This window comes from Vipera ursinii (assembly GCF_947247035.1).
Source record: "Vipera ursinii genome assembly, chromosome: 1".
NCBI lineage: Eukaryota > Metazoa > Chordata > Lepidosauria > Squamata > Viperidae > Vipera > Vipera ursinii.
This window is the reverse complement of record NC_139512.1, coordinates 128,262,682-128,282,486: the sequence shown is the minus strand read 5'-3', so window position 1 is coordinate 128,282,486 and position 19,805 is coordinate 128,262,682. Positions and strand designations below refer to the sequence as shown.

The following is a 19,805-nucleotide window of genomic DNA, read 5'->3' as shown; positions in this document are numbered from 1 at the left end:
ATTTCACAGTTGCTGACTAAACTCTTTGATTTTAATACTGTAGGGCATATTTTATTTCTTTCACTTTTTATAAAATACCTGAGTATTCGTTGGACTGGAAGAGTGGGATAGAGGTGCTACAGAATATATTATCCATAAAAGTCATAATTTCTTAGATGTTTCAAGTGCAAGTGGAGATCAATTATAAAAGATATGAACTAGTGTTAAAAGTATTGTTTTCAACCCTTTCTGTTTACAGTGTAATGCTCTTCTGCAACATATATGTTTGTAAGAAAAGAACTTCTCAATTCTCATTCCTTTTTGCTTCAGGTCTTGTTGGTTCCTAGACATTGGTGGCATTATGTGGAGTCCATTGACCCCATCACTGTTAGCGTTAATTCCTGGATTGAACTGGTATGTTTCTTATAATCATTTCAATGATTTTAATCATTTTATCTGTTAAAATTGCCAGCTGCAAACCATATGGAGTATCATAACCTGCATATTCACAAACAATCCATTGATAGCATAAATTTTATTCATAACAAAGATTCATAACAAAAAGGATGTTTGATTGGCAAGTTTCCCACAATTTCATGCTAGAGTTTTTCTCCATAATGATCTTGGCAATTAAATGAGGAGCTCTTAGTATGGAAAGCATGTGTGCTACTATCAAGCTACACTCTCGGCCATGACATCTGTCTACCTTATTGTCAATTAGTATTATGCATATGTAGGTACAATAATTGCAGAACTGTTACTAGAATAAGTTTTTCTTCCATCCCCCTCCCATTCCTTTTGGTTTCCCTAGCACTGAATCACTGAGGCCCACAAGAGGCCCATCTACTTATAATCTGTAACATACAACATACATAAATTATGCTACATAATTCAACATCTTGATTGCATCAATTTTAAATCAAAGCGATGTAGATAGAAATGAAACCTGAAAGAATGATTTGTAACAGACGTAGACACGGTCTCTTCATCCATCTGACATCAAATATGTGGAGAGGAAATTGGAAAGAAGTATCATTGAAGCTTGATGGGATTAGAAATCCATTCCAGGCTCTGTTTTCTTCTGTAGTTGAAAATCTATATAAATGTATTTCAACAAATTTGACAGATCTCAGAGCAGTTCTTTTTTCTTTTTAGCACAGAGCCAATAAATCTACATCCTTTGATCAGGAGACAGATCATTTGTAGAGAATATGGAGGAGAAAATTTGAAACACTGTTATTAGATAAAGAGAGTGCCTTTATATTTTGTTCAGAAAGTAGATTAGTATGATCTCCTAATTGTAGGTTGGGGCTGAGTTGATATGTTAAGAAATTGGGTGTGATAATACTGGGTATAATAGAGTGGGAAGCTAGTGGTTCTCCAGTGGTGTCTAGCGATCTCCTAGCAGTTCCAGCCAACGTGAGCAGTAGGGAGGGATGCTAGGAATTGTGGTACACCAATGGCCAGAATTCCCCCAATTCATATAAGATATCTTATACGTTATTTCCCTGGCTCACACTTCTCAATATAGCCCATATATTTAAGAGTAAAAAAGTAAGCAGGTTCAATGCATTCCAATTTTGCTTGCCAAAACTTCACAAACAATATAAGTTGAGCATGGAGATTGCTTAACTTGAGGAATGCTAGGACTACCCTTTGTGGTGACAGCTGATTATATCCTATTATCTCCAGAGATGATGGCAACATTCCTTTCTAGATGTAGGGTTATCCATCTTGGTAAAACAATACATGACATTGATGTTAAAAAGTAATATCAAGAACATTTCCATTATTCACTCAAGCAGTACTCTGGCTCATGGCAATAAGCAGCTGCCATCATATTGATATGATAAGTGAGTGCCATGCCAGTTTCAACTTTCTACTGATACAATTAATTATTCTACTCATGCTTTACAATAAGAGGAGCAGGGTTTAGTTTGCTTCTGACACATTGAGACCACGCCAAAGTTTGCATTCTAAGATAAGTGATTAATATTATTCATGGGCTTCATCAGGCAGAATGAACTTTTCAGAGCTGCAGTACCCTGAAAGCCTGACAATTTTCGTATGGCTAAGATAAGCTGCTCTAAATATGCATTATTTCAGATGCTAAAAGGTGAAGCTAAATGTTTCAGACTTAGCAAGCTGTGTTGTGATAAAGAGTCTGTGGGAAACTATATTAAAAGCTTGCAAGAGAAAGTCTCTTATCCCTGAACGGTACCAATTTTGTGGAATTACTGCTCGGTACAATTATTCTATATATTCCTGACTGTATGACTTACCTTGTGGTCATGAGAAAAACGAGCAGTAAGAAAAGCTTCCCTAACTATTTATGCAGCAGCAATAACATTTGAAATAAAATGGCAAGACTTAATGCAATTCTAAATTTTACAAGAGTGTCTTCTGACTCTCCAGAGCTAGGGTTATCCAATGTATTAATGAGAGACTTAACAAAAAAAAAAGCATTGCATCAACCCTTTTTTTAAAGAGTTTCTGTGGGAAAGTTGTAAGCTACTGATCAAGAGCAAAGATTGCATCTTGCAATCTCTTTGCTACATCCTCATTTTCATATGTAAATTCAAGCAAACAAGCCTCACTCCTTCATTCTGCCTGCAGGTTTGTGGGCCACCAGTACCATTTTATGCAATGATTTTGTTCCTTGTTGCCCTGGAACTGTCCCCAGCTCCAAGCAATTCAGCTAAACATGAAGGCTTTTCTTTCCTAGGCAGCTCATCTTGATGAAATCCTAAATTAGTCTTTGTATTTCACCGCCTAAAGGCACCCAAGAAAGACATGACACCTTGTAGCATGTAAGAATCAATTACAGAATTCTTGTTTCATCTTTAAAATACTATGCTGGTATCCTTCATTAAAGCCAATGCTGCCTTTTTCACCCTCCTGTTGCTGTGTAAGACTGCAATAATACATTAGTGAGCTGGTGATGCTGTCAGATGACAGCAGGCTCCCTGGAATTTAGAATAATTTAGTAATAGCTCGCGAGGCATTTGTGTTCTCTTAGTAATTTGTGTGTGAAAGAGACAGTATGTGTGTATTTAAGAGCTTAAATCTTTGAGAGATAGAGTTTGGGACATGCCTTTTTGATCTTCCTAAATTAAAGATTCTATATATTAGATGATATCCCTCTGTTATAAATTAAAGTTCATAAATCTCAATTTAACAAGACACTAATGGAATAGAACAACTGCCAATTAGGAAAAATTATATAATTGTTTGATCAGGCAGCTTTTATGGGCATTTTATGAAATTATGAAATCCCAGATAAAATAACGGGATGTTAATTACCCTGTCTGCCTATTTGGGAAGTCACAGATCCTTTTAACATGAATACTGTGTTTTGTATAATACAAGACAGTATACCAGAGCCTCTACAACTGCTAAGTTTTGATTCTTCAGAATATTAGAGAACCTTCATAATATGATTATAAAATGAAGCATACCTCCTCCCTACTTGCATACCCTACCATTTAGACCAGTGTTTTTTTTCAAACTTGCCCCCTTTTAGATTTGTGGACTTCAGCTCCCAGAATTCTTCAACCAGCAAGGCTGGCTGGAGAATTCTGGGTGTTGAAGTCTACACATCTTAAAGGGGCCAAGTTTGAAAAAACACTGGTTTAGGCCAATGCACAAAGGAATAGTCATAGCTTCAAAATACATTGGACTCAGCATATCCAAATGTCCCTTCTCCTGCCAACCAAAGTCCTTTTCATTATTTAAAATATCCCATGTTTTCCTTTCTTTTTTTTATAGGATTCAGATCATGAAGCCCGCATAGAAGAGGCAATAACTCGAACAATGATATGTGCAATCAAGGCTGCAGAAAACCCCAGTGATACAGATTCTTGGCTGAACCCCACAGAGGTTTTCCTCTTCATTTTATCCTCTAAAGTTTTTGTGTATTTTTGCCTGAATGATATTATTGTAAATTGCCAATCCCTGCCTCAGTTGTATGCAGCAAGGATTAGCATCTCCAGAATGACTAAGCATGAATATCTCTGTTTCATTTGACCTTAGATTTGGTACTAAGCCAGAAATGTAATATTGGTGCAGACCGAGTACCATATCCTTCTGTAAAATATGGATTTTGCTATTATCTCTTTTTGTACACTATACACAATCAGTGGATTTAGCAATCTGAGAACAGTAAATATTTTGGAGTAGTTAGATTTTGGGGGGGGGTAATGTTATAAATCTTGATACATTGCATGATTTCAGTTCAGCAATGTTTGTATTGTCCGATTTAAAAATTATTAACATTCTACTATTTAGAAAGCTTAAAGTATTGAAAATAAAAGAATAGTAAACATTTTATCAATATTAATTGCCACTTAGGATGTCAGAGTTACAAATAATAACTCTGTTATGTTTAACTTTTAAACTTTTATTATTTAACTTTTCATCCAAAACTGAATATAACATATACAAGAACCACTACAATTCACGCCAAAATATTAGTTATTTGATAATAAGATTCAGCCATTAGCTCCTCCTACAACAAGAAATACAGTTTGTAAGTTTGGGGATGCACTTTAATAAGTTCATATATTATTATGAAGGCGCAGGATTTTGTGGGAAAAGAGCACTTGGCCAGGGAGAGCTTTGAACCACACACCATTCCCTTCTTATGGGCAATGAAACATGAGCTTAGAGTTGTTATTTAGCTATCTCCCTCTTTTCCTTCACTGGAGTGGTTTGCTGTGGGTATGCGTTTCCTTGGGAGCTGCTGTCATCCCATCTCAGTTAAATGGGAATGGAAATGAAATGAAATGAAATGAAATGAACCTTTATTGTCAAAGTACAACTATGTGTACATTGAGATTAGCTGAGCCTCCCTTTGTGCTCCCACCCCCCAACACACAGCGGCAACAAACCCTCCATCTTACTACACCATGTGAACCAACTACACCACATTCCGGCCTCCCAAGTCAATTCTGCATAAAATTCACAAAAGTTCACAAAAGTTATTTCTCATTCAAAAGCCTAACAGCCCACAGATGCCTTTGGGATGTGCCCAATATGTTCTTTAGTGCTCCCCCAGGTGCCTGTAATAGTTGGGTAAGAGGATTTATGCCTCAACCATAGCATGGAGAATTCGCTTTTAGAGGGACGAATGGGAAGAAGCTCCAAAGTTATATAGAGCCTTCAAGTGTCTGCCTAAAGCACAGGGATTTCTGGAAGTCTTTTGACTACATCATTTCAGTTTGTTCCAAGTACTTTTACATGCTGGTTCTTACTTTTTGATACCTTTTTTTTCCTATGTATAATTTGGGGGTCTATGAAAATTATTTTTTTTAACTGCTTTATTTTCTGAACCACTTTGAGTTCCTATTTTTAAAAAAGCTGAGATATAAGTGCAATAAGTGTTATATAAGGTATAATTCGTGTGCCCAATCACCCTTGGACAATAAAGAAGTTCTATTCTATTCTATTCTATTCTATTCTATTCTATTCTATTCTATTCTATTCTATTCTATTCTATTCTATTCTATTCTATTCTATTCTATTCTATTCCAGTCCAAATAAAGTTGTATGTTCAGCTGAATTCAGGTGATAGATTGGATTCTTCTCTCTCATGACCCCAGATATGCTTGATTGGATGGAAAGACCTCATGACATGGGACGTAGCACAAAATATTTTAAATGAAAGTAATACTGTGAATCTAAACTTAATACTTCTTTTAGGACAAGGGACAGATTTAGAGAGCATCCAGTCATATGTTTTCAGAAATAGAGGTCAACCATTCTTTCTTTGTTCCAATGTCTTTGAGTCTAGCATTGAGAATTTTTTTCAGGCTCCTTGAGACTTGCTCTAAAACCGTGGTGGCGAACCTATGTCACGCGTGCCACAGCTGGCATGCAGAGTCCCCTCTGTGGGTGCGCGCACTGTTGCCCCAGGCCTAGGCCTTCAGCTGGGTTGTATAAAATCTTTTCGCTTTAGGCCTCTGCTGCTGTGTGCAAAAAAAAAATATTCAATCAATCAATAAATTTCAACTTCTCACGGGAAAAAAGAGATCTCGCAAAATTGGAATTGATTGATTGAACTTTTTAGTCCCACCCAGTCTGCCATTACCAACGCAGCCATACCCACCCAATGGCCACGACCACCCAATGGGCCACGCCCACCCGGCACCCGGCAATACATAAGTGGGTTTTTGGTTGCAGTTTGGGCACTCGGTCTCTAAAAGGTTCGCCATCACTGCTCTAAAAGGTAACTTTCAAATTTTAATTAAAAACTTTAAAATTAAAATTTTTAAGACCTTATGATCTTAACATCTAACCCACTTGTTTTAATTAAAGTTTTTTTCTCCAGTTTTCATTTTTTTCTGCATCCCACTTTGATGAAGAGTATGGAGCAACTCAAAAGCTGATATGATATTTTGATTGATCCCTATAAAACACTGCTTAACTGTGAATTTTACAAAAATGCAAAATAAATAGAAAGCATGCTAAGCAACTATAGCTTTTCAAATTCAAGGATGGTGAAGGTAAAACAGTTAAAGCTGAAAAAGAAGCAGAGATAAATAAAATATATGTATGTATCTATGTGTATTACTGTATGCATGGGCATGTATTTAAATCCTCACAAGACAAAAGAACAAAGCAAATAAAAATAATGAGATTAGCTTCTGAGCGGGAAGTGCTTCAAGAAATTCTTAACAGTCATGTAGATATTAGCTTGAATTCTATTTTCTTTTTTTTTCTAGGTTGAGGTAACATCCCATAATACCAACCTTGAGTACTTAAACAAAGCGGTGTCTTCCTATTTAGAACATCAGAAGACAAGCGTAATTAAGCACCAGGTCCCTCAAATGCACAGTACTGATGGAATTCTGCAAGAATCATACAAGAGGAAGAAAGTACAGATCAATATAGAATCTGAGTGCATAAAATCTAAGCCCTGTGACTCTAGCAGAACAGTAATTGAAACAGAAAAGCTGACAACAATTCCCTTTGGACAGAGCCTTTTTCAGGTTTTACCACAATCCCAGGAAACTTATCCAACTGGAGTAGCTGAACGTGACAATAAAGACCTCTTCAGTGAAAGTGAGAGACATTTTGGAAAATTACATCCTTCTGGGAAGACTTCTGCCATGTCTAATAATTCTGGGGCCCTCGTGGAGGATCTAGAATGCATGACCACTTCCCCACAAACTCTCATTTCTACAAATGATTTGCTAGATTGTGCACTGAACCCACAAGTCGTGGGTTTAATAGCTCGTCTTTTATTGGAGAAAGTGAATATTTCGAATCCATTGAAATAAAAAAAAGCAATGATAAAATGTTCTCTGGAAGCTCCTGAACTTTGGAGAACTAGCAAACAAGAATTGAAATGCATTTTAAAAAGTACAAATGTAGACTTCCAGATAGTATAATGGTTAAGCCTGTGAAAGGTAATAGGGGGCAGATAATACAGTAGGAGCATAATAGCATTATACACTGTAGCAGTAGTCATAATAAACATTTCGCCTAAAGGTTTATAGGCTTTCATAATACTGTATCATTTTAGGAACTTTTGAATAGATCTGTCAGGTTAATGGTATTGTTCCGACATGTAGACATGGCTCCTGAATCAGAGAGAGAGATTAGTTTATCTAAAGCCAGTAATCCAATAGGTGATATTTGAAAAGTATTTCCAATCAGAAGTTCATGTTCTTACAGAATTAACTCAAAAGAAGTGGGGGACAGTTACGTCTACTTTTCAGGGATTAAGTATTTTTCCTCCAGCCATCTAATTCCTACATGGCAAATGGACTCTAGTCTCCCAAAATCTGTGCTATAATAAAGGCATTTAATCTTGCCATATACAGTGTATCATCCATTATTTTCCATCTAGTCCAGGAGTGTCAAATCGCTGGCCTGCGGGCCGGACGCGTCACAAGGAAACCGTGCCCACGTGATGTTGCGAGTTTGACATGTTTGATCTAGTCTATGCAGAACAAATAAACTTGGATGGGCAAACATTAGATACAAAATAGCACATGCAAGGATGTGTTTTTAGATCAAGGTTTTTGTTTACTGTGTTACGGTTTTCCATAGTAGTCATCTCCCAAACATACTTGCTTGATTAAATTCCCTAAACTAAGCTGTCCTTTCTTAAACATGGACACTCCAACCATTTTCAATTCAGAGCCATCCAGATACGTTGGACTACAAAATCCAGCATTCCCATTTGTAAAGAAGGCTGTAGTAATACTGTATGCTGTGTGCCTACAGAAAAAAATAACATCATATCATTGTATTATTTACTGATTATTTTCTTTCTGCGGAAATTCTTCTTGATGGACTACAGCTTCACATAAACATATACCTGAGAGATTTCTATCTTGCCTTTTAATCTGCTGATAATAATCATAAAATAATAATAATTTAAGAGATAAAGGACCAATAAAATGCAAAGCAAAAAAGGGCAAGTAGAATATCAACAAAATCCCTAAAATCTACCCCTAACCTCAGCAATGCTTTAATAGGTATGCACATACACACAAAATGTATTCTTGTCTAATGTTTTGCTTCACCACTAGAATCTGCTTGGCTGGTATTTGCAAAACAACTTCCAATTAGTAAATGCACAAAGCACCTGTCTTAAGATGTAAGCGCAAGCTTAAGTTTTCCATCTATATACTCCAAGACTTCCCCTTTGGGTTACTGCCTTGAGCACTGAAAATCTGAAAACTTCCCAAAACTGTGGATTAAACCCATTGATTTATAACTACAATACATTGCTGGAGAAAGGAAGTGAAAATCAATAGGCAGAAGAGATCAAGACATATTTTCATTGCCTGTGCCTACAGCAAAGATTTGTTCTCAAACCACATTGATTGTCCTAAAATATGAAGATTGATGCCCACTGAGTTGTTATGAGCTGTTCTCCTTTCAGTACTAACCAATTGAACAGTGTTTTCAGTAGCATTACCAAACAGGGCTGTTCAAAAATGGATGTAGTCCTTTTGTTGCAGTGCTGATCCTGTCAATTTTTCAGTAAAGTCATTCAGAGCACCTGATTACAATCCAATATATAATTAGACTTCCAAATCAATTTATCATGGTTTAACTTTATTGGAATACCTGGAAACATATCTCAAGAAAGAATTTCATTCAGGTAGTCAAAAAAGATTTTAGCTCGGGTTTGTTCTCCTTTTAAAGAAGTAATGCTTTGCTTGGTACTAAATTTAAACCAAGATCCCAATTTAAAATAAATTCTGACAATCTTAACAAGTCAGATTTCACCAATGGATTGTGAAGTTGTCTTCTAAGGCTAACCCAGGAGTCAGCAACTTTTTCATATCATGGACTATTAATGGCCTCAGAAGGTTGCTGCAAAAGCTAAATGCCTACTGTGCTCTTAATTTTTTAAACATCAATAAAACCAAATCTAAAGCCAAATCTATGAGATAAATGGTGAGCCTATTGAATGTGAGTTCTTTTACCTATGCAGGAATGGTTTTTACCAGCACTGGGTCATGGTTAAATCGTTTGAAAAGAAGCCCAGCAAGGGCTGAGGTAAGTTTTTAATATTATACAAATTATTTAACTACAGTTACCCAGGTACCTTAACCACTATAATGAAAGTATTTAGACAATGATGACCTACTGCATGGTTCAGAATTGTGTGGCTTTAATAAAGCTATCCCAAGTTCAGATCTACTTTTTAAGATGCATACTGGGAACTGCCATTGTGATCGGAGTAGAAATAGGTATCCACTCCTTACTTAGTCATTTACTAATTAAATGTACATACTGGCAGAGGATCCATTCAATAGACTCTGACAGACTTCCCAAAATATGCTTAACAGATAAGGATGACCCAACTCCTGGGTCAGCTAACTTTCTAAAATCATTTCACAGCATAGGTTTTCTACCCTGCATCTACTCTCAGAGGTCTCCCAGGTATGGGAAATGTTTGAAACAAAGAGTCCTAGTTATTAGTGCTCAAACTGACATAGAATTATTGACTCAAAAATAGATCCCTAGGCTGGTTGGCTAAGAAAACTATTTTTCAGCCTGAAAAATACCTGTCATTAAGTCTGACATATATTGTAAGAAAGGTCTCTTCTAGAGCAAGATGTGAATTGTCCATGGTCAAATGTGGGTGCTTTCACCACTTGCCATATACAGGAGAGAACCTGTATATGTGGTACCCCAGCCATTGAAAATGCTTCTCATGTTATGTTTAACAGTCAATTATATGCCCCCACTAGGCTTAAATGCTTGTCATCCCTATTGGAAAGAATAGCCCACTAGCATTTGAACCACAGTTGTCTTTATTTCCTCCTGAGCTCAAATGCACCTATTGGAAATAGAAATGCTAAGTATATAACTAAGAATCTGATACATTGAACAAATTGGGCTAATCTGTAAGGGAGATTCATTTATCTGATTACTGACTCTTTATATTGCCACATACAGTATGTATTTGATTACTAGTTTTTCCTATCTCTTATTTCAGAATTAAACTATGCACTGTATTTTTATTTTATTTTATTGATAAGGTCACAACACTAATCATTCAATAAACTACTACTACTTTCATTAGTACCCAGCACACCAAATATTTATAGACTTATTGAGTGAGTATTCTGATACATCTTTTATATATTTTTCTTCTTAAGAGAGGATTCTTACGGATTTTTCTCCACAAACCTCAATTGCAGTTATTGCTGCTACTTCTGCCTCACTTCTTTTTCTTTATTAATGATTGAATACTCAAAGATGTTGTAGCTTAACTATTATTCCCACTTTATTGCCATATGGCATTCAGCTTAATGTGTTTATTTGATTTATCTACAAGTGATCAGCCCATGCCCCAAACCCTGTGGCCTTCCAGATGTTCTGTACTATTTTTCTCATCACCTCCATCCTGCCTAGCCAATGGTGAAGTCTGCTGGGAGCTGTTGTTTACAACATCTGGAAAGCCACAAGTACTCCCGCTTTATCTAAGATTATTTGCTTTTTTTATTCTTTTGAAATAGATTAGTTTCATATGCACAACCACCACAACCACAATTATCGTGATTTAAGCAATATTAATCCTAATAATTAAATATGAATCCTTCCATTAAAAAATGCTTCTTCCTAATATTCAAATGAGTCATTATGCTCCTAAGGTTAAACCTGGAACCATTTCAGATGAAGATTTTAACAATACCCTTCCACAAAGCATCCTGTTGACCTTTTTTTAAAAAAACCACCCCAGTTATCATGAGTTTGAATTAGACTAAATTATGTTTAATTCTGTTTACGTTGTTACTTAATCATTGTCCAACATCTACAAGTCATCCAGCAAATGCAGGGTTGATCCAAAACGGTTGCTGCGTAATGCAAAGGGCACCTAAACTTGCAACTGAACTCACCCATTCGAACCCCTCAGTACTGAAGCAGCAGAGCAGAAATCTGGTCTTGTTTGTGACCACTTTCCATATTTTTAAAGAGGGGATGTCCTAGCATGTTTTAATTCTTCCCTTGGATAAACATGCATATCCTTCCATCTTTTTCTCATGGGAACGGAAGCACGTTCACACGAACTCTCAGAAAATTTGTTTGCTTTTCCCCTCAAGTAATTTGACAAATTCTTCTAGCACGCTATTTAGCTTCCAAATGGCTATTTTAGTAGATATTTTGAGTCTAATGGATTTTGTATAGACTGAATTGAAATGGATTCTAAAAGGTCCTTTAATAGTAAACTATCTTCCATTTTGATAATGATATGGCTTCGTAGCTCTTAGAAGATGGGTATGAATTTTCAACCAGAAAAAAGATTAACTGAAATATTTCAAATGCATGCAATGTAATGGTTATTAGCAGTGGCAAAGGGAAAAGTTTAAACTGATTGCTTACTTAGGAGGGAGGGAGAGAGAGAGAGAGAGAGAGAGAGAGAGAGAGAGAGATCCACAAAAACAATGTTGTTTAGATATTTTATATGTTTTTATATATTTTAAATATATGATAAGAATTCTTGGCATAGCATAAGAATGATGGGTTTCAGTCCAAGCATATGAAGTAATAGCCATGTGCTCAACTCCTGCACATCTTTCCACTATTTCCCACCCAAGAACAGTAGACACACATCTATTACAGTGCTGGCTAGGCTGGATAGATTTGTTTGTGTGTCGATTTATGTGTGTATCACACACATACACAGCCCAATCACGAACCATAAAATAACAGCTCAATCATAGGACTCGACCCGGGGAAAAACATTCAAAACCTTATCTCTCAGAATGGCAGAGATTTTTGTTCTGAAGGCAAAACATCAATATTTTTAAAGTGCCTTGTTTTCTTTTTGCTCAGAACAATCGAAACAGCTGTTTGCACACACTCCTGAGGATACTTGAATCCAGATGGACTTTTTTTCTCACAAAAATTGTGCAATCATTTCCCCCTAATCCTTTACAGTGTTCCCCTTGAAATATTCCAAGTTTTACCTGACACTGAAAAATGCTTCTCTCCTCTACCAATAACACTATTTTGTCTCTAACAATAGGATTCACTTCAATTAATGAAAAAGCCTTTCCTGAGCCACCTGGAATGACTGTTATGGGTAGAAAAATGGGGCTCATTTAACTGCAACCTTGAAATATGTAAGCACAAGCACGGTTGCCTTGAGAAAAACCACGTAGACTCAGTTAGATTTAGGTTATTTGGTGTGGAAATTACATTATGGTTTCCCCCAAGTTACATTTCATGTCACTAGCCTTTGCTTTTGACAGAAGGTATTGGATTCTTACCTTGACTTAAAATTGGAGTTTTCCACTACCTTCTCATAGTTCCTTGAACTCATAATTGCTTTGCCATGGTTGAAAACCAAGGAACTTTTCTTGTCAGCTCTCAGGCTGCTTCATATAAGGAACTGTTGGCCATACTTTCCTTTTTCTTTACAATATTTTCTGTCACTTGCCTCAGTAGAGAAGATCACTTATGTAGTTCCTTTTCTTTCTCATGCTTAGAGTTGCCATCTTTTACTTTCCCATGTTTTGGATTGCCAATTTGCCTTCCCCCCCCCATTAACCAATCCTTGTTTCTGATTTGCAGCCGTTAGCAGCCAGCAAGTATGGTTTCAGGGTTCAAGAGTTAGATTTAGTCCAAAAGAAGTCTGAGCTCAAATATTTGTTCTGCTACTTGACACTGGCCAGCTAGTCTTTTTTTTATTGAAAAGTTTTATCATACATTTTATCTTTAACAATCCACCCTACCCCTCCCCTTTCCCAACTCTCCATTTCTTTTTGAATTTCCCCCCATAATTTTTCATAGTTATTTTTATATAACTTTGTATTAGAGGGCGACAGAAGCACCCCCAAATATTTGACCCTTTTAACAATCTCGAATCCAGTTAATCCTTCTAAGAGAGCCTTTTGCGAAGCTGTCATATTTTTGGCCAGAATTTTAGTTTTTTGTATATTAACTTTAAATCCAGAAACCTTCCCATATTGCATTATTATCTCCATCAGGTCCACAACAGAGTTCTCCGGCTGGGTCACTGTAACAACCAGGTCATCTGCGAACGCTCTCCATCTATAATCCTGATCTCTAATTTGTATACCCTTAATTTTTTCCGAATTCCGTATTTTAACCAATAATATCTCCAATGTTAACACAAATAACAAGGGCGATAACGGACACCCTTGCCTTGTGCCCTTCTCAATATTACATGCTTCTGTCAGGCTATTATTAACTATAATTCGGGCAGTTTGTTTTTGATATAATGCCCTAATCGGTTGCAAAAATTTTTCCCCAAAATTCATTTTATCTAGAACTTTCATCAAAAATTGCCAATTCAATTGATCAAAAGCTTTTTCAGCATCTAAAAAGATTAGCGCCACAGGGATCTGGTTGTTCCTCTCCAAAAACTCTAACACATCAGCTAGCTAGTCTTTCATAGCCTGAAATCACAAGATTGTTCATAGAATAAAATGGGACAATTACCATGGATGTCACTGAGAGCTTCTAGATGCCCTGCAAACAGTGCATAAACCTATTGTAATGTAGCTTGCATGCAAAACAGCAGAGTAAAATTCACAGTCCACATCCCTGCAGGTGAGTGATAGCTCTTTGGCACATACACAGATTTGGAGCCATATTAGCCCTACCCCATCCTCTCAAAGAAAGAGAAATTCATGGGAAAAGGCAGGGTAAAGATGGGGCTTCCATCATTCCCAGCAAACTCTGGTTGACATTGGGAATCTTCAAGAAGATGGAGAAGTCAGGAAATTGAGTCATCGGATCATTCATTTCAGGAAGCATTCTATTTCTTTAAAACAAGCTAAATGTGTGTAGCCAGGAATTTGCATTAGTTTTTTTTTATTTCAATTTTCTATATTTTCCTTTGTTCATATCTGTGCGAAGGCCTGCCTGGTCACGGCTGTTAAATGATCTTCCAAATTAAGCCATGAATCCAGGAGGACACCCAAGTTGCGAGCCCTTTCTGAGGGGGGCAATACATCCCCCCCATTAAAAGAGAAGGAACTAGTTGGACAACACAAGATGCCGGTATCCACAGCCACTCAGTCTTGGAGGGGTTGAGCCTGAGCCTGTTCCTTCCCATCCAGACCCGCACCGTTTCCAGGCACCAGGACATCACGTCAAGGGCATCACTGGGTTGGCTCGGGGTGGAGATGAACAACTGGGTATCATCTGCATATTGGTGATACCTCACCCCAAAGCCACGGATGATCTCACCCAGCGGCTTCATATAGATGTTAAACAGGAGGGAGGAGAGAACCGACCCCTGAGGCACTCCATAAGTGAGGGGCCTCGGGGTAGATCTTTGTCCCCCTGCCAATACAAACTGCGAGCAGCCCGAGAGGTAGGAGGAGAACCACCGTAAAACAGTGCCTCCCACTCCCAAGCCCTCGAGCCGTCACAGCAAGATACCATGATCGATGGTATCAAAAGCCGCTGAGCGGTCAAGTAGGACCAGGACAGAGGAACAACCCCTGTCCCGGGCCCGCCAGAGATCATCTACCAGTGCAATCAATGCCGTTTCCATGCTGTAACCGGGTCTGAAACTGGACTGGTACGGTTTTGATTCTCACTTGCACATTTTATTTATGTCCTACTTACTTCACCTCTTCATGCTGTGAACTTTGAAAGTTTCTGCAGGGATCTTGGCTGTGCTGAAAGTCATTTTGTCCTCTTCCCCTCCTCCGCTACAGCTGTGTTCCTATAGCAGCTATAAGAAAAGCAGTACAGAAGGGAAACCAGAAGAACCAACTGGAGCCACCCGATTGCTGGCATGAATCACATTATTTCAAGTTGCATCATCCATTGGCTTCAATGTGCTCTATGCTATCCGCCCCCAGTGGCTGGATTGGGATAGAGGGGAAAACATTACTTCCAGAGTGGAGCACCCGTGGACTAGTGCAGTGTTTCCCAAGCTTGGCCACTTTAAGATGTATAGGCTTCAACTCCCAGAATTCCCCCACTAGCATGTTGGTAGGGGGAATTTTGGAAGTTGAAGTATACATATCTTCAAGTGGTTGAATATGGGAAACACTGGATTGGACAGTGACAGAGTGTACAAGCAGTAGCGAGCAGACATGTCTTTTTGAAATGTCTAGTGCAGGGATGTCAAACTGCCAGCCCACGGGCCAGATGCATCATAGCAAAACCGCGCCCACCCCATTGCCGGCAATGGCAAAAAAAAGTCACAATACGTCACAACACGTCACGTGATGTTGAGACTTTGACACCCCTGGTCTAGTGGATTGTCACACTGTTACATGCAGGAAAAGCTTGTGTGGCTTTGCCTGTATCTGTTCTGTACCAGCCTGCTACCGGCCCTGCAGAAAAGGCAACCCCTTTACAAACGGCAAGAGGCTGGAATTATGTCTGCCAAATTTATTACTACAAAAACAAGACACGAACCAAGATACAGGAGCTTTGAAACACTATCTGAGCAGTTGCTTTCAGCAAACCAGCCCTCCCCACACATTCCCTTTATAAAGAGTTCAGGGCATGGCTTCTCTCTGCCTCCTTCCGAGAAGCCCCATTGCCTTCCTCTGTTTACTCCTACTTGACTGTCTCCTACGTCGGGCGTCCTTGAACAGGGCCAGCTGTGGGTCATCTTCATCCACACTGTCAGGCTCACACAGCTGGGTCTCCATGGTGACCAAGTGGGAGGGGCCTGCCTGAGGGCTGTCATCAGCAAGATCTTCAACCCCCTCAGCAAGGTCTTCAACACCCCCCTCCTCCTCTGAGTCGTCCGACCCAACTGCCGAACCCACAGGCTGACCCTGAATCACAACAGTATCTTTAAGATAGAGCAGATCTGTAAAATGTGTCACACTCTGCAAACAATGTAATAAAAAAAAAATAAAACTGACAAATCACCAACTAGGGGACTTAAAAATCTTGCTTGTTTTAACAACAGTTTGAGATATTAACTATGTTCTTACCACTAAATGCTTAAAAATCTTTTTTTTAAAAAAAAATCCTTGTAGCAAGCAACTGTCAGGGAAGAGAAACATATGCCTGTTTTCCCAGCATTAGTTTAGCGAACCAGAAAATAACTTGATTTCCACAGCTAGATTAATAACATAGCCATGAAAGCAACAACAAAGCTGAATATGGAAGCAAGAAAGGAACCATGGAAAAAGCTGGATTGATTTGACATCAGTTGCTGTTGCTCAAATCTCTCTCTGTGATAAGCGTAACATACGCTTGTCTATGAACCAGGTTCCTAAGGCATCTGCTGTTCTCCTTGTTAAGGGTCCTTTCCACTTAAAAAAATGTAAGGATATGTAGCTTAAATCTTAAGTCATTTTGCTATATTGGTTAATGCATCAGGCTAGAAACTGGAAGTTCTGCTCCTGAGGCACAAAGCCTGCTGGATGACCTTGGGCCAGTCATTTTCTCTCAGCCCTAGTAAGGAGGCAATGGCAAACCACTTCTGCAAAATCTTGCCATTAAAAAAACTGCAAAGACTTGTTCAGGCAGTCTTTGAGGAATTGGACAAGATTGAATGGGCGTGGGGGGAGCTTAAATCGATATCAGACACACAATATTTATACTTTTATAGGAACATTGATGATTTTTTTCAGACTGTTTTTTTATCACTTGACAGAATGTCATAATGGTCTTGAGAGATAGGGAAATGATTGATTTTAACGCATCAATTCCTTGCCTAAAGGATTCTCCTTTATTTATGGGTTAACTCTGTGTTTATTGCCTCTTCTTTCACCTCAACATTTTGTCAGGGAATATACGTTCTTCTTCTGCAACTTATCCAATCTCTATGGAGTTCAGGCCCAAACATCGTTTTTCTGCCAGGTTTTTCTGTGTGATAAGTCTGTAAGATATATGAGACTTGGCAGGAGATCAGCTGGGCTGAGGTGACTTAGCCAGGCTCATGGCTAAATAGGAACATCAAGTTAAGCTCCTGTAATCCAGATAATTATTGATCATGGCTGTTTTTCTTTTGCTATTTTCAGCAATAGAAGCAGGTGTTCCCTTTATGTTTTGAATCATGATCAGGTATGCACCCAACTTGTGCATATTATAAATACAATTATCAATATACATTTTTTCTACTTAATGTGGAATAGAATAGAATAGAATAGAATAGAATAGAATAGAATAGAATAGAATAGAATAGAATAGAATAGAATAGAATAGAATAGAATAGAATAGAAAAATTCGAAAACTTGAATTTTGTTCTTGGTCACCCTTAATCTTCCCAAAGTGAACAATATACTTTGAATTTTTGTTTCGTTCTTCATTTGAAACATGCATAGAACTGTAATAATAATAATAATAAGTTGGAAGGGACCTTGGAGGTCATCTAGTCCAACCCCCTGCTAAGGCAGGAAACCCTGTACCATTTCAGACAAATGGCTGGCCAGTCTCTTCTTAAAAACTTCCACTGTTGGAGCATTCACCACTTCTGGAGGCAGGTTGTTCCACTGGTTAGTTGTTCTAACTGTCAGGAAGTTTCTCCTTAGTTCTAGGTTGCTTCTCTCCTTGACTAGTTTCCATCCGTTGCTTCCTGTCCTGCTTTCAGGTGCTTTGGAGAATAGCTTGACTCTCTCTTCTTTGTGGCAGCCCCTGAGATATTGGAACACTGCTATCATGTCACCCCTCACCCTTCTCTTCATTAAACTACACATACCCAATTCCAGCAACCATTTCCTATATATTTTAGCCTCCATTTCCCCAATCATCTTTGTTGCTCTTCTCTGTACTCTTTCTAGAGTCTCCACATCTTTTTTACATCGTGGTGACCAAAACTGGATGCAGTATTCCAGGTGTGGCCTTACCAAGTGGTATTAGTACTTCACGTGATCTTGATTCTACCCCTCTGTTAATGCAGCCTAGCACTGTGTTGGCTTTTTTGGCAGCTGCAGCACATTGCTAGCTCATATTTAAGTGATTGTCCACTAGGACTCTGAGATCTCTCTCACAGTTACTACTATTGAGCAAGGTACCACCTATACTATACCTGTGCATTTGATTTTTCTTGCCTAAACGTAGAACCTTACTTTTTTCACCATTGAATTTCATTTTGTTAGATAGTGCCCAGTGTTCGAGTCTGTCCAGATCCTCCTGTATCTTAAGCCTATCTTCTGGAGTATTGCCTTTTCCTGCCAGCTTGGTGATGTCTGCAAATTTGATGAGTTCCCCATCTATCCCCTCATCCAAATCGTTGATGAAGATGTTGAAGAGCAGTGGGTCCAGAACAGAGCCCTGGGGCATTCCACTACACACTTCCTTCCATATAGATGCAGTTCCATTGAGGACCACATGCTGAGTACGGCCTGTCAGCCAGCTACGAATCCATCTGGTGGTGATGCTATCTAACCCACATTTTTCTATCTTATCAAGTAGTAGGTTGTGATCTACTTTATCAAATGCCTTACTGAAGTCCAAGTAAATTATATCTACACCATTCCTCTGGTCCATTAATTTTGTTCCTTGGTCAAAGAATGCAATAAAATTTGTATGGCATGATCTGTTTTTGACAAACCCATGTTGGCTTTTAGTGATAACTTTGTTTGCATCAAGGTGTTTGCTGATTTGTTGTTTGATTATCTTTTCCAGAATCTTCCCAGGTATTGAGGTCAGGCTGATAAGTCTGTAGTTTCCTGGATCTATTGTTTCCCCTTTTTTGAAGATGGGAACTACATCAGCTCTCTTCCAGTCCTCTGGTAGTTCCCCAGTACTCCAGGCTCTTTGAAAAATATAGTCCAGTGGTTCTGAGATCATGTCTGCCAGTTCCTTGAGAACTTTGGGGTGTAATCCATCTGGTCCTGGTGATTTGAACTCATCTAGGCTGGACAGGTGCTCACTTACCATTTTCTTGCCTATCTTAACTTGCGTTTCTATTCTGTTATTTATGGCACTGGTTTTGGTAGGTTGGACTGTTTTTTCCCTTTGTGTAAAGACAGATGCAAAAAACGAGTTAAATAGTTCTGCTTTCTCCCTGTTACTTGTCACTTTCTTGCCACTTTCCCCCACTAATAGACCAATCATTTCTTTAACTTTTTTCTTGTTTCTTATATGTTGAAAGAAGCTTTTTTTGTTATTTCTGATTTTGGTCGCAAGCCTTAGTTCATTTTGAGCCTTAGCTTTCCTCAATTCATCTTTGCAGGCACGGGCTGTTTGCTGATATTCTGCCTTCATTATGTGCCCCTCTTTCCACTTCTTATACTTGTCCTTTTTATCTTTCAGTTTATCAGAGAGTTTTTTATGCAGCCATGCTGGTTTCTTTTGAGAGCTGTTATTTTTCTTCTTTGTTGGTATTGTGCTAGACTGGGCCTTTAATATTTCACTTTTCAAAATTTCCCAAGCTCCGTTGTTTTCCCCTTTAGAATTCT

The 19,805-nt window shown here is 38.3% G+C and overlaps 1 protein-coding gene across 3 annotated transcripts in view; it reads left to right on the top strand.

Moving 5' to 3' along the window:
• HSPBAP1 (HSPB1 associated protein 1) overlaps positions 1–8,290 on the top strand; it is an 82,158-nt gene extending 73,868 nt beyond the window's left edge. The window contains exons 6-8 of one of the 3 annotated variants that reach the window (XM_083349870.1): positions 310–393; positions 3,748–3,858; positions 6,702–8,287. In XM_083349870.1, coding sequence (XP_083205996.1) covers positions 310–393; positions 3,748–3,858; positions 6,702–7,259 — 753 coding nt within the window. In that variant the 3' untranslated portion in view covers positions 7,260–8,287. Of the gene's footprint in view, positions 1–309; positions 394–3,747; positions 3,859–6,701 lie in introns of all 3 variants that reach the window. The other 2 variants (XM_083349872.1, XM_083349871.1) reach the window with 2 other exon arrangements.
• The last annotated feature ends 11,515 nt before the right edge of the window (positions 8,291–19,805 follow it).